At 44.4% G+C, this 15,372-nt stretch overlaps 1 protein-coding gene across 1 annotated transcript; it reads right to left on the bottom strand.

Moving 5' to 3' along the window:
* Positions 1 to 463: 463 nt before the first annotated feature.
* On the bottom strand, positions 464 to 15,031 carry tmem169b (transmembrane protein 169b). Its single transcript, XM_060928872.1, has 3 exons — positions 15,006 to 15,031; positions 7,608 to 7,992; positions 464 to 1,945 (listed from the first exon to the last, which is right to left on the bottom strand). Exons 2-3 carry the CDS (start codon positions 7,879 to 7,881, stop codon positions 1,308 to 1,310), a joined length of 912 nt encoding a protein of 303 aa, XP_060784855.1. The 5' UTR covers positions 7,882 to 7,992; positions 15,006 to 15,031; the 3' UTR covers positions 464 to 1,307.
* Between the last annotated feature and the right edge of the window lie 341 nt (positions 15,032 to 15,372).

The following is a 15,372-nucleotide window of genomic DNA, read 5'->3' as shown; positions in this document are numbered from 1 at the left end:
AGTTTGAGAGAACTCAGTTCTGTCCTGCCGTGCTTCTGTGCTCCACCCACCTGCTCAGATTCCTACAATATTCAACACTAATTCTCTGTTAAATAGAGTGATGTAATACATGTAGGATAAGTGATATGCTAACAATATTGCATGCTATCAAATCAAATGAATGAAACCCACTAGAAGGGAATACAACACATTTTTATTCCATCAAAAAAAAAGTGTTCTGTATGTATAATAATGTACTTTATTTTTTGAGATTGTAGCCATCACTAATGTTAGCTGAGCCCTCCAAAAACTTAAGTATTGTCAAGCTCCAGATTTTAGGCAATTAAAAATCCTGAAAATATTAAGTAGAACCTTAGTAAACCTTGTATTGGTCTCTATTTGGCCTGGTGAACTTGGCCATCCGGGCCTCGAACGCTAGCCGAATCCATTAAAAATTAGCAAAAAAAAACCCAAAACAAAAACAAAAATAAACAAAACTCCTAATTTATTAAAATATTAAAATAAAACTGCACCAATTTCATATCTTCTATTAAACAAGGACTCGATGCTTGCCATTCTGATTTGTCAAATTTACTGATCTAAATCATCCACATTATCCATAGCCGCTTATCCTGTGCAGGGTCGCGGGCAAGCTGGAGCCTATCCCAGCTGACTATGGGTGAGAGGCGGGGTACACCCTGGACAAGTCGCCAGATCATGACAGGGCTGACGCATCGAGACAAACAACCATTCACACCTACAGTCAATTTCGAGCCACCAATTAACCTAACCTGCATGTCTTTGGACTGTGGGGGAAACCGGAGCACCCGGAAGAAACCCACGCGGACACGGGGAGAACATGCAAACTCCACACAGAATGGCCCGTCGGCCACTGGGCTCAAACCCAGAACCTTCTTGCTCTGATGTGACAGTGCTAACCACTACACCACTGTGCCGCCCTCTGATCTAATCACTGCAGTTCAGTTCAGTGAATATTAGTGAGCCATAGGTAGAAACTAATTCTGCACCTTTGGGATTAAAAGATCGACTGTATTTAGCTGCAGTCAAGAGTTTCACACATTTCAACAACTAAACAATTTTGCGAGTTGATATTTAGAGGTACACAGTAACCTTGTTATCTGGAATCTGCCAGATGCATTCAGGACTCAGATGGAGGAGAAGCAGGAAGAAGTGCAAGCTAATGAGTGCAAGCTAATGAGCGGTGATGGGTCAAGTGGAATGTTGTTCCAAGACCAGCAAATCGATGTTAATCCAGGAACCATTTTTACTCCAAGAAACCCAATTCATCAGGTGACAGAGTCCAGGTCTCACACAGAGGAAGTCTGAACACTTTCGCTAGGCCCTTTCCCCTGCAGACTCCCAGAAATTGTGTCCGAGTCGAGTAATTCTACAATGCTGTACGGAGAACAGTCCTCCAGGCCCAGCTTCCCACAGGCCCAGCCACAGAACCCCTTTTCTAGATCCCTAACCGAGAACCACCACTCACTGAACACCCAGGACACCTGCACTACTGCCGAGTACAGCCCGAGAGACAACGACACAGCCATGATGATCAGCGGGTAGGAAATGATGAGAAAGGGGCACACTGTGATTTTATGCCAGAACGTCCGTTCCTCGTTGTACACCAGGAACACGTTATACCAGGTGAGTGTGCCGTAGTAAAACGAGGTGATGAAGGAGAGCAGGAAGATAATAGGAGCACACGAAAGGCTCCACAGCACCACATGAGGACCCTGATCTAGGCCAAAACCACATGAGCGCTTTGCTCCTCCTCCTGCTGCCGCTTCACACTCAGCATCTAGACGCTCTTTGGACTTGGCCATTTCACGGAGCTCCTTCTCGGTCAGTGTGACATGAATGTCCACCATCTGACCTTTCTTCTTCCCACGTGTGATGGTGCCGGTTAGCGTCACATAGCGGCTGTCTGGGGGTAGATTCCACCCTCCTGGAAATACAGAGTAAGTAAAGAACATTAAATTATACCACAGTGGTGTTCAATTTATATTGATGAATTTTCTATAACAGCAGGTCTGACAAGAGTTTGACAATAAAGCACTTATTCTAATACATTACTGTTGCTATAACAGTTTACACAGGGACTTGTATGGTGCATGCTTCACATACACACAACCCCACAACCCTTCCCCCCCCCCCCCCAAAAAAAAGGTGTGTAACTGCTAAAACAGTGACATTTTTAAAAGGACTATCTACTAGCTTCAGCGTGTCGTGCCAGTCAAAGGTAAAGGTTTGTCTTCTGATATGGCAGAAAATGTCAGGACTTTGCACTTTGCAGGTTCTCAGTAAGACATTATTTGTCTTATTAACTTTAAGAGAGACTTGTGTGGGAGCAAGTGGTTATCCCTGCCATAAAGTAAGTGATCCCCTACCTTACTAATTACCACAAGCTGGCCTAGTGGTTAGCGTGTCTGCCTCTCAACTGGGACATTACAAGTTCTACTCGTGGCAGGGTCATACCAAAGACCAGTGTTGTAGTCGAGTCACTGAACCTCGAGTCCGAGTCCAATCTCGAGTCCCCAGTGTTCAAGTCCGAGTCATTGAAAAAAAATTGAGTCGAGTCCACTGTTGAGTCTGGGAGCAAGACTCCAACCACCCCATTTGACGGTGTCTGTTTTTGTTCCTGAACATGACGTATGAACAGGTGAATGTGCTTCTCTTTATCAGGGAGTGTGAAGTATTCTGTCAGAGATGGTTGGGAGACGGATGTAAGTGCGGAAGGCGTGTTTATTAATACAAGTGAAGATGGTAAACAATCCAGAATGGCAGGCAAAATCGTAAAATGGTGAAACAGGCGATAGGTCGAGCGAGGCACTAACAGGCTATCGTAGACTCGGCAGAATCAAAGACGAGAAACAGGAAATCAGGGATCAGGAAACCAAACAAGGAAATAAGGCTTGGTAACGTGTCAGCAATGCAACTCAATACTTCACAAAGTAAGTGTGTTTTCACAGTTTTTATATAGGCGCGCTGACTGCGCCTTAATCCTGTGCAGGCGAGAGTCCGCTTGGCGCGCATGCTGTCTGGAGTGTGTCTGAGAGTCTCTCTGATGCATGCGCCAAGGTGCGCAGGTGTGACACTCTTACACAAAATTAGTACAAAATTAATATAGATATAAATGTCTTATGCCAAATTATTATGGCATGTTACAAAAAATAAAGAAAAAATCAGAGTCCTCGTCTCTAATTTACAAGTCCAAATGCAGTTAATGCACGAGTCCGAGTCATCAGTGCTCAAGTCCAAGTCAAGTCACGAGTCCTTAAAATTAGGGCATGAGTCAGACTCAAGTCCGAGTCCTGGACTCGAGTACTACAAGCCTGCCAAAGACCATCATAAAAATGGTACCTACTGCCATCTGGCAATACAGATGCGAGTTACCAGAGGACTGCCCCCCCCCCCCACTGTAACCCTAGCTGTATAATAGGCGAGAGGCTGAGGGCTATAGAAGTGGAGATCGGCGCCGCACAATGTGCCTTAAGTGCCTGTTAGTACTGGGAATAGGGAGACTGCCAAGGAAGACCAAGCCCTGGCATGGGAGGGACTCTGACTTTGATCTTAATAGTTACAATAACATAGTAATGTGTTCCAATTTGTTTCAGGTATATTTGTACTTCCGGCCCTGGTCACACTACAGCTTGTGATGGGTTTGCGAATATTTGGTGATGAAAAATTGGTCACATCGCCACCAATCGTACAACACATGGCGACTGTTCTCCGAATTTCGGGAGTTATTTTTTCATTGCATCTCCGCCTTGTGAGTGGCCAAAAACATCATGAAAAATTTCAATGCATGCAATGAAATTTGGTGATGTTTTCGTCGGCAAACTAAGCAGTGAAGACTCACAGATGGGTTTGGGAATACTCCCCGAAGCTCGGGGAACCTTCTTCAAGTCTCTTGAGATGTATGTCTCGTATCCATGCCCCCAGTGCTCGCGGGAGCCTCAACAACACAACGGCTCGGCATCGCCCAACCTTCCCTGAGACTTAAAAAGTCACTTATATTCGGGGATCCTTCAAAGTGCATTGTACGCGCTTGGGACCCAGTCATTCTGGGAAACACTTGATGCTGATTTGAGCGCAATCAGCACGCACATATAAGGACGCTGTTTTCATCAAGACTTTGAAAGTATTGTGTCAGGTATGTGGCGGTAGACGGCTCTAAGTGCAGGAGAAGTGTTTATTAGCAGGCGTGATATTTACAAAAACAAAACACAAATGAAGCCAAAAGCAGTCATAAACATGGCTAGAAACAAACGTGACAGCGATAATGATAATACTTCGCAAAGCCTCTGTGTCCTTATATGAACGTGCTGATTGCGCTCATATCATCTTCAGGTGTTTCCCAGGTTGTCCTGCAAGCGAGCATGGCCGCTCGAGCGTGTGAAAGTGTGGCATTCAAGTGTTCGCCTGCTGTGTGACTACAACTTTTAGCTCGCCTGTACATCGCCGTGCATCGCCACCACAATGGCTCATTTTCATCTTTTACCCCCAGTGTGACAAGTGGGTAAGCGCCATCTTCAGCTGCAGGACCGGACTGCTTGTTTGCGCTGGGTTACCTATACCTCTGCCCCTCCCCCCTTACCTCACCCCCTTCCCCCTCGAGTCCCGAGTTTTCATGTTGTAAAGTGTACTGTCTTATTTTTGTGCTTATGTGCTGAGGTGTTTTTTTAATGTTCCCACACTGTACTCCCCAGAGGGGCATAGTGTGGAGGTTGCTTTTTTCTCCTCCCCTCCCCTCATGTTACTCTATATTTTTCATCCCTGTCTTCATGTCCTGTCTACTCTCCCTGTGTCAATTGTATGTATGTGTATATGTACGGACGGGTTGACGGCTAATTTCGCTGGTACTTGTGACTGTGACAAAGGGTTCATTCATCATCATTCATCATAACCCATCGCAAAGCATCACGAGCTGTAGTGTGACCATAGCTTTACCCACTTACAGCTCAAGGAACCATCTGTGAATCTCAAGACTCCTCATTCATATTTCATTAAAAATAAAAATAAATAAATAACATGGAAATTAGGGATTTCTGTCCATTTAGTGATGACTAAATCAAGACTTGCGCTGTGTCCAAAATCACTCCTTACTCACTATATAGTGGACTATATAGTGAGTTCGCCATTTTGTAGTGCTGTCCGAATGTATAGTGAGAATTATTACACCCTATATAGTGCACTCACAGTATCCCACAATGCATCGTGAAAAGTAGAATACAACCGATGGTCACTAACCAAGCAATATATCCCATCATGCATTGCGGTCATGGTGAAAGAAAAAAGGCAGATGACAGATACCACTTTTCCACCAAATCAGTTCCAGGGCTGGTTCGGGGCCAGTGCTGGTGCTGGTTCACAACTCGTTCAACTTACAAACCAGCTGAGAACCAATTTGCTTTTCCATAGCTCGGGGTGCTAAGGGGAGCCACGTCATTACATCACTGTATATGTCAGTTATGTCGCTGCGTTTGCATAAACCTTGGTGCCAACATCGAAGCAACAACAACACGAAGAAGAAGAAGAAGAAGCAACAACAAGAATGGATGACTGCTGCTTTACTGCATCCATGATATCTCATTGCTTATTTAAAAATGGCGCCCTCTCGCAGTCTTGCTATTGTTGTTGGTCTTAACAACTCCACCCCCCCCGCTGACGTAAGCAGTCCTTTCCTCTAGCCCAGCAAAGAGCTGGTGCTACCCTGGAACCGGTTTTTCTGGCCCAGAGCCAGTTCTTTGTCAGTGGAAACAGAAAACCCGGTTCCAAACTAAGCACTGGCCCCGAACCAGCCCTGGAACTCATTTGGTGGAAAAGGGGTAAGAGAGGAGCACCTGGTGCAACAACGAGAGAATATCATATATGTCATGTTTTTTTTAAAAAAAAAACAATTTCAAAAAAATTTGTACAATTAAAATAATAAGAGAATAGAAAATAAGCTAAAATAGAATAAGACATAAAATATAAGAATGAAAAGTTACAGTGCAGAGCGAGAATTAATCAAAAGCCTCAAATTTGATTGAATAAAAGGCAGCGGCAAAGAAGAAAGTATTCAGGCTTGATTTAAAAGAACTGAAAGATGCAGCAGACACAAAAGTACTTTGTATTTATTAATGTGGGAAATACACTAAGTATAATATGGATTTATTGCAAAAACACCCATATGTACAGTATTTATTATTTTGAAAACCCACCAGCTGATCTGGCATGTTTTAATTGTGCGACAGTAATGACGTAAATAACGGCATGGCGGAGTGGTGTCTGAAAGCGTTTTTTTTTTTTCCATTTTACCAATGAGCTCACGATATAGTCCTCTATATAGAATTCCCTAGATAGTGAGTAGGGAGTAGTGAATGAGTGAGTGATTTTGGACACAGGGTTGGTTTCAAGATTGGGATCAGGAATAAATATTGGCATGGAATGAATAATGACAAATTTAACTTCAACTATCCATCCATTATCCGTAACCACTTATCCTGTGCAGGGTCGCGGGCAAGCTGGAGCCTATCCCAGCTGACTATGGGCGAGAGGCGGGGTACACCCTGGACAAGTTGCCAGATCATCACAGGGCTGACACATAGACACAACCATTCACACACCTTCACATCTACAGTCAATTTAGAGCCACCAATTAGCCTAACCTGCATGTCTTTGGATTGTAGGGGAAACCGGAGCACCTGGAGGAAACCCATGCAGACACGGGGAGAACATGCAAACTCCACACAGAAAGGCCCCCGTCGGCCACTGGGCTCGAACCCAGAACCTTCTTGCTGTGAGGCGACAGTGCTAACCACTACACCTCAACCAATATGAACAAAATCACACAACTCTCACACGCTCATATCACTAAAGAGCTGATTGTCAGAATTCTAATAAGCCAAACTCCTACATTCACGTACTATAGATACTGGCCATTAATTACCACTGATTTTCTTATTACTATTGATTTTGTGTCTGCAGTTACCAAAAAAATAAATAAATAAAAAATAATAATAAAAATCATTTCTCCTCTGAAGGTAATGAAAAATAAGCCTTACTATTTTGGAATACAACACCCTGACTGTATTCACACAAAATAAATAACTTTATATATTAAAAAAAAAAAAACACACAACATACTCCTGCAGTTGAATGAATTCTGTCCATGATGACAAATTATAAAAGTGTACGATCATGCTGTGGGTGGTAAAAAGAGCAACTGGACTCGCTTGAAGATGTTTCACCTCTTATCCGAAAGGCTTCTTCAGTTCTGTCTGACTAATAGGGAGTATCAGGTATTTATCCTTATTTAAACATGATAAGAGGATAAATACCTGATACTCCCTATTAGTCAGACAGAACTGAAGAAGCCTTTCGGATGAGAGGTGAAACGTCTTCAAGAATCTTCAAGCAAGTCCAGTTGCTCTTTTTACCACCCACAGTTTACCATGACCTGGATAACTGAGAATCTTCACAGACATGTAAGATCATGCATTCATCCCCTGTCACATGATGTCATTCAAAGTAAATTATTCAGTAGAAAAATCCTGTTTTACTGAAATAGTGTGCAGTAGTGTGTGAAAATATACCAAGACAAGGACTTTTACGCATCAAGTTACCTTCCGCGGTTGGAGTTGTGAGAAATTTAGCCCCTTCTTCTGAGTTTCTCTCTGCGACTTCTACGTCTCCACTTCGTTCGTCTCCATCAGTCCTCTCAGTGTCGGAACGGTACACAATGATGGATTCAGGACGTGGCTCCCTCTTCCTGCGCTTCCTGCGGGTGCTTGTTCCACTGTTTCCTTCCTCCGTTGGAGCTGTAGACGTGTCTGACTGTATGGATGATGGTTGGGGGCTCTCTGTTCCCGACTGCTCCGACTGCTCCACCTGCTCCATGCTGCGCCGTCGAGTCACCGCTGTGTATTAACAAACGTCTGCAGGGGCTGATGTGTGCAGGAGAGTGAATGGCCTCAGGTAGCCTGATGTTCACTTTCAAGCATGGTCATGCTGAGAAAGGAACAGAAGACATGGGTTGGCCCTCTTTTGGAAAACACAATGTGGTAAAGATATTTGTAAAATATGCTCTTTTAGAGTAAAAAAGGAGCATAATGGAAAATAACGAAAGAAATAATCGAATAAAGATCGCAGAACAGATTGATTTTGAGACTAATTAATTAGAAGTACAACCAAAGTTAAACGTATATCTGGAACACTTTATTTATTATTATTATTTTTTAAAATCATAGTAGAGAGTACAAGATTGTCACATTTATAACATTGCTGCCTGAACACCAGGGTCCTTAATTTGGTCCTGAACTTGTCTCCATAGAGCTTCACCCGTTTTATTTTTTTTCCTGCAGGATCTCAGATTTCCTCCCATTTTCCAAACACATGCCAATGTATATGGCCGTAGTTTGTTGAGACTGGCTGGAATCCCAGCCAAGGTGTCTTCCTGAATCCCACCAAACACCCAGTGGTTGGTTACACACTACGGTCAAAAGTTTGTGAACACGTGACCACTACAACCTTGTGTTTTTTTGAACATCCCATTCCAGATTTAGTTCCCCTTTGCCATTATAATAACCTCCACTCTTCTGGGAAGGATTTCCACTAGATTTTGGAAGGTGTCTGTGGGGATGTGTGTTAGAGCATTACTGAGGTCAGGCAGTGATGTTGGGCGAGGAGGCCTGGGGTTCAGTTGGTGTTCCAGTTCATCCTGAATGTATTCGGTGGGGTATTCACTGGGGACACCAGAGTTCTCGAGTTCTTCCACTCCAACCTTGGCAAGGCATGTCTTCAAGGAGCTCGCTTTGTGCACAGGGGCATTGTAATGCTGGAACATGCTCAGGCCCAGGTGTTTCAGAAGAGGTGGTCTGAGACACCACTTATCAGCCACATAGGCCTACAACACAGTCCTTGGCACACTTCCCAGAAAACTGAATACACATCCACACCAAGACTCAGCTGAATTCAATGACTCACATGATGGCAGAGACAGCCAACAACCCACAGATCACTTGGCCTCCAGTGACCCTAACACCTACAGGATGGCGGAGAGGGTCAATGACCCATGTGACCTCAACGACTCTCCTTAGGTTTGCTTTTGGTCCACGAGAGGATAAATACCTGGAACTCCCCACTGGTCAGGCAGAATTGAAGAAGCCTTTTGGAAGAGAGATGAAACATCTTCAAGAATTTCAAGCAAGTCCAGTTGCCTTCTTTAACACCTACATTCTTCTTCTTCTTTTGGCTGCTCGCGTTAGGGAGTCGTCACAATGGATCTGTTCCACATATTTGATTTAGCATAGGTTTTACACTGGATGTCGTTCCTGACACAACCCTCCCCAATCTATTCAGGCTTGGGACCGGCACCAAGCATGCATTGGCTTGTACAACCCCAGTGACTGGGTATTCTACCTAAATTGCATATCTTTGAACTGTAGGGGAAACCGGAGCACCCGGAAGAAACCCACACAGACACAGGGACAACATGTAAACTCCACACAGAAAAGCCCCCATTGGCCGTGGGGTTTGAACCCAGAACCTTCTTGCTGTGAGGCAACAGTGGTAACCACTACACCACTTCCTAAAAATAACTACAAATCAGAATAAAAGTTGTTGACTTGCTAGGTGTATATCATGGATGTTTCTCCCCCTTTTCCACCAAGGCAGTTCAAGGGCTGGTTTGGAGCCAGTACCTAATCTTGAACCAGTTCTTCAGCTTTCAACAGCCAAAGACCCAACTCTTGGCCAGAGAAACAGGTTTGAGAGTGGCGCCAACACTTTGCGGGTCTAGAGCCAAGAAAAGCTTATGTCAGCGGCAGGGGGTAGGATTATTGTGACCAACAAGACCAACTAAAACTTTGTGACTGCCACTTAAGAGAGAGAGAGGAAAAAAAACAAAAACCAACAGAGCTAGTGCAGTGTCTAGTCTGCCTAATTCAGTAGTCCGCCATTATTGTTGTGCTTGGTGCTACAGTGGTGCTTGAAAGTTTGTGAATCCTTCAGAATTTTCTATATTTCTGCATAAATATGACCTAAGGGCCCGTTTACACGAGGATGCTGTCGGGTAAAAACGACTAAATATTTTATCGGAAGTGCCTTTCGTCTACACAGGGACGGCGTTTCCGAGGCTGAAAAACGGAAAAAATTGAAAACGCCTTCCAGAGTGGATAAGTTAAAAACAGCCCCCGTTGCATATCTGTCTGAACTACCCAATACGCGAAACTCTGCTCGGATCTGCTCACGTCGGGTACGCGTTTACGTCATACATATGTCATATACTGTACATGCCAGCCCGGGAAGTAAGAAAGTAAGTAAAAAAGTAAGAGCATGTCTGATTACATCGATCCAACGGACCTTCAAGCTGCTCTGGTAGCTTTAATAAATGTCCAGGAGTCCTTCGAACATCTATACCGAATCTGCACATATACCGTTAATGAACAGAGGCGGGTATAGTATGCTCTTACTTTTTTACTTACTTTCTTACTTACCATAGCCAGAGTAGTCAAAGTTTTCGTGGCGCAGATGTGCAGATCAGACAAGACGGAAGATGTTGCGCATGCGTGCAGACATAGCGGAGGTCTTTCACAGCACCACCTAGCCGCCTGGCATGCACATCCAATTGAATTCCACACATTTATGCATCACCATATAGACGCAGATTTCCTCCTTGAAAACGGTCGTGTAGACGCGGAAAAAAGTGAGAACGAAAACGGACTTTTGCGTTTTTGTTTCAGACCGTCCCCGTGTAAAGTGGGCCTAAAACATCATCAGATTTTCACACAAGCCCTAAAAGTAGATAAAGAGAACCCAGTTAAACAAATGAGACAAAAATATTAGACTTGGTCATTTATTTATTGAGGAAAATGATCCAATATTACAGATATGTGAGTAGCAAAAGTATGTGAACCTTTGCTTTCAGTATCTGGTGTGACCTCCTTGTGCAGCAATAACTGCAACTAAACGTTTGCGGTAACTGTTGATCAGTCCTGCACACCGGCTTGGAGGAATTTTAGCCCATTCCTCCATACAGAACAGCTTCAACTCTGGGATGTTGGTGGGTTTCCTCACATGAACTGCTCGCTTCAGATCCTTCCACAACATTTTGATTGGATTAAGGTCAGGACTTTGACTTGGCCATTCCAAAACATTAACTTTATTCTTCTTTAACCATTCTTTGGTAGAATGACTTGTGTGCTTAGGGTTGTTGTCTTGCTGCATGACCCACCTTCTCTTGAGATTCAGTTCATGGACAGATGTCCTGACATTTTCCTTTAGAATTCGCTGGTATAATTCGGAATTCATTGTTCCATCAACGATGGCAAGCCGTCCTGGCCCAGATGCAGCAAAACAGGCCCAAACCATGATACTACCACCACCATGTTTCACAGATGGGATAAGGTTCTTATGCTGGAATGCAGGGTTTTCCTTTCTCCAAACATAACGCTTCTCATTTATACCAAAAAGTTCTATTTTGGTCTCATCCGTCCACAAAACATTTTTCCAATAGCCTTCTGGTTTGTCCATGTGATCTTGAGTAACCTGCAGACGAGCAGCAATGTTCTTTTTGGAGAGCAGTGGCTTTCTCCTTGCAACCCTGCCATGCACACCATTGTTGTTCAGTGTTCTCCTGATGGTGGACTCATGAACATTAACATAGCCAATGTGAGAGAGGCCTTCAGTTGCTTAGAAGTTACCCTGGGGTCCTTTGTGAGCTCGCCGACTATTACACGCCTTGCTCTTAGAGTGATCTTTGTTGGTCGACTACTCCTGGGGAGGGTAACAATGGTCTTAAATTTCCTCCATTTGTACACAATCTGTCTGACTGTGGATTGGTGGAGTCCAAACTCTTTAGAGATGGTTTTGTAACCTTTTCCAGCCTGATGAGCATCAACAACACTTTTTCTGAGGTCCTCAGAAATCTCCTTTGTTCGTGCTATGATACACTTCCACAAACGTGTTGTGAAGATCAGACTTTGATAGATCCCTGTTCTTTAAATAAAACAGGGTGCCCACTCACACCTGATTGTCATCCCACTGATTGAAAACACATGACTCTAATTTCATCTTCAAATTAACTGCTAATCCTAGAGGTTCACATACTTCTGCCACTCACAGATCTGTAATTTTGGATCATTTTCCTCAATAAATAAATGACCAAGTATAATATTTTTGTCTCATTTGTTTAACTGGGTTCTCTTTATCTACTTTTAGGACTTGTGTGAAAATCTGTTGATGTTTTAGGTCATATTTATGCAGAATTATAGAAAATTCTAAAGGGTTCACAAACTTTCAAGCACCACTGTAGCTCAATCGAGTTTGTTGACGGTATAGTGGCTGGCTGCTTTATGTCCTGGGGCTCCCTCATGCCTGTGTTACCTTCTGGCTCTCCCTTTTTAGTTATGCTGTCATAGTTAGTTGCCGGAGTCCCTGCTTGTACTCAGTGCAATATGTATACTGTTTCTACTTATTGAGGTGACATTGGGCATACCTAACAACCTGTGTTTTCTCCCCCCCCCCCCCCCCAAAAAAAAATCTGTCCCTCTGAGTTACATGTTGGTCCTGGGATCGAGATGCTGACCTCTTCTGCTCCTCGGACCTGCCTGATCCATCCTGGTGCCCTGTGTCTGGTTGGAGTCTCATCGCATCGCCCCTGTAGAGGACGGACGCATGTGGACAGTTGAAAGTCACACCTGGAGGACGCTCTGGACTCTTACAGTAATGCTTTTATGGCTGAGGACTACAGTTGACTTGCTAACTTTAGGACTGCAGTTGTCATGAACAGTTTTGCACTCAAGTTTCCATCAATGAAGAGTTTATAACATCAACGAAACTGACTTCATGTTAAAACTGTTAATGTTATAGTCATGCTGTCTGTTGTTGCCCAAATGAGGATGGGTTCCCTTTTGAGTCTGGTTCCTCTCGAGGTTTCTTCCTCATGTTGTCTGAGGGAGTTTTTCCTTGCCACCGTCGCCACAGGCTTGCTCATTGGGGATAGATTAGGGATAAAATTAGCTCATGTTTTAAGTCGTTCAAATTCTGTAAAGCTGCTTTGCGACAATGCTTACTGTTAAAAGCGCGATACAAATAAACTTGACTTGCTGGGAAAGCGGAGACATGTACAGAAGTAAACCATGACATGATGTGGCTCTATATCCTATGGAAAAGCAGACTGGTTCTTAGAAGGTTCCCAAGTTGAGCCAACTCCAAACCGGCATGAGCACCAGCCCAGAACTAGCACCCAGTTATATATAATATACTGCAAACGTAACTATAATAATACATGTAAATATAATGCTGGTGCCTGATCCTGACACCCTTCTACTGTTGGGGCTTCCTCACCATCCAGATATTCATCCTGATACTCCATTTCTGCTTGAAGCTTTCTGCATTTATGACTCACTTTGTGCTGTTGTAGATGTATATTGTAAAATATTTGCACGTCCCAAAAACAGTTAATATATGGATATACTGTAGAGTTGTACCTAAGGACTGCTGCTGCTGTAATCATAAAGACCGTCCCGTGCTCATCCCAGGTCTCTTCTACGCACGTATACTGTAAGGATTTGTAATCGGCGATCACCGAGAAGAAGGTGGGTTCCCTTTGGAGTCTGGCTCCTTCCTCATGTTGTTTCGGGAGGTCTGGAGGTTTTTCCATGCCACTGTCAGTCCGGGTTTGTTCAGTCATTATTGCTCCAGATTTGTGAAGTTGCTTTTGTGACAATGTCTATTGTTGAATGTGATGCTTTTCCAGAACAAACTAAGAGATATGCTTACACTCACAGCAACAACAATAATAATAATAATGTAGGAGAGAAAACTGAAATATAAAAAGGGTGTCATTAAAAAATATATTATATTATCTCATCTCATCTCATTATCTCTAGCCGCTTTATCCTTCTACAGGGTCGCAGGCAAGCTGGAGCCTATCCCAGCTGACTACGGGCGAAAGGCGGGGTACACCCTGGACAAGTCGCCAGGTCATCACAGGGCTGACACATAGACACAGACAACCATTCACACTCACATTCACACCTACGCTCAATTTAGAGTCACCAGTTAACCTAACCTGCATGTCTTTGGACTGTGGGGGAAACCGGAGCACCCGGAGGAAACCCACGCGGACACGGGGAGAACATGCAAACTCCGCACAGAAAGGCCCTCGCCGGCCACGGGGCTCGAACCCGGACCTTCTTGCTGTGAGGCGACAGCGCTAACCACTACACCACCGTGCCGCCCCGGCCGGCGAGGGCCTTTCTGTGTGGAGTTTGCATGTTCTCCCTGTGTCCGCGTGGGTTTCCTCCGGGTGCTCCGGTTTCCCCCACAGTCCAAAGACATGCAGGTTAGGTTAACTGGTGACTCTAAATTGACCGTAGGTGTGAATGTGAGTGTGAATGGTTGTCTGTGTCTATGTGTCAGCCCTGTGATGACCTGGCGACTTGTCCAGGGTGTACCCCGCCTTTCGCCCGTAGTCAGCTGGGATAGGCTCCAGCTTGCCTGCGACCCTGTAGAACAGGATAAAGCGGCTAGAGATAATTATTTATATATATATATATATATATATATATATATATATATATATATATATATATATATATTTGGGTAGCCTTGTATTGAGATGAAAGCTGTGGGAATGTGTTTGGAAATGCATCAAGTTCAATTCAGCAAAATGGAAGGGGTTTTTCTGTGTGTGTGTGTGTGTGCCGACACCCTTTTCCGTCTAATAGAGCTTCATCATCTATTGTTTCAAAAGCAAAGATGCGACAGGGAAGAAGGCACAAAGACAGCCAGCAGGAAGGGCCACATGAGTGTCAGATCAGTGTAAGATCACTAATGCATGTGTGCACAGTGCAGTTAAGCTGCGTTGATGCATTGCATTTGGTGATTTCTTGACACAATAGCGGCTTGGTGTGGTGTTTTTCTCTTCCAGCTGATCCCCTCCGCTTCATCACCCCACCACTGATCCTCTCAACACCGAGTGACAACTCCAAAACAACAACAACAACACACAATCTTACCCGAACACACAGGACACACCGCCTTCGGTGACAGCGCGCAGATCCACACCTGGATTTTATTCCATTATCAGCACCAGCCGCCATGCAGATGCGCCTCCGAGCCAGCACAGACTTAACCCCGCCCACTGATTCTGCAAAACGCTGTCACAGCCAATAAGATTTCGATTTCGGTCCAGCACAGATTTAACCACGCCCACAGATTCCCCTCACCGCTGCCTGTGTCACACCCAATCAGCGCGGGGCTGATTCCAAACGGCGCGCGCTGAGCGCAGGAAGTGCACTACACGGGCCGGAAACACACTGTCGCACACTGACAGCGAGGGCGCCCGGTCAGGAAGCAGCGCCGCGTTTGGGATACAGCCATGTT

This window comes from Neoarius graeffei, chromosome 9 (assembly GCF_027579695.1).
Source record: "Neoarius graeffei isolate fNeoGra1 chromosome 9, fNeoGra1.pri, whole genome shotgun sequence".
Classification (NCBI taxonomy): Eukaryota; Metazoa; Chordata; class Actinopteri; order Siluriformes; family Ariidae; genus Neoarius; species Neoarius graeffei.
The sequence above is the reverse complement of the archived record's forward strand: the minus strand, read 5'-3'. Positions and strand labels throughout refer to the sequence as shown.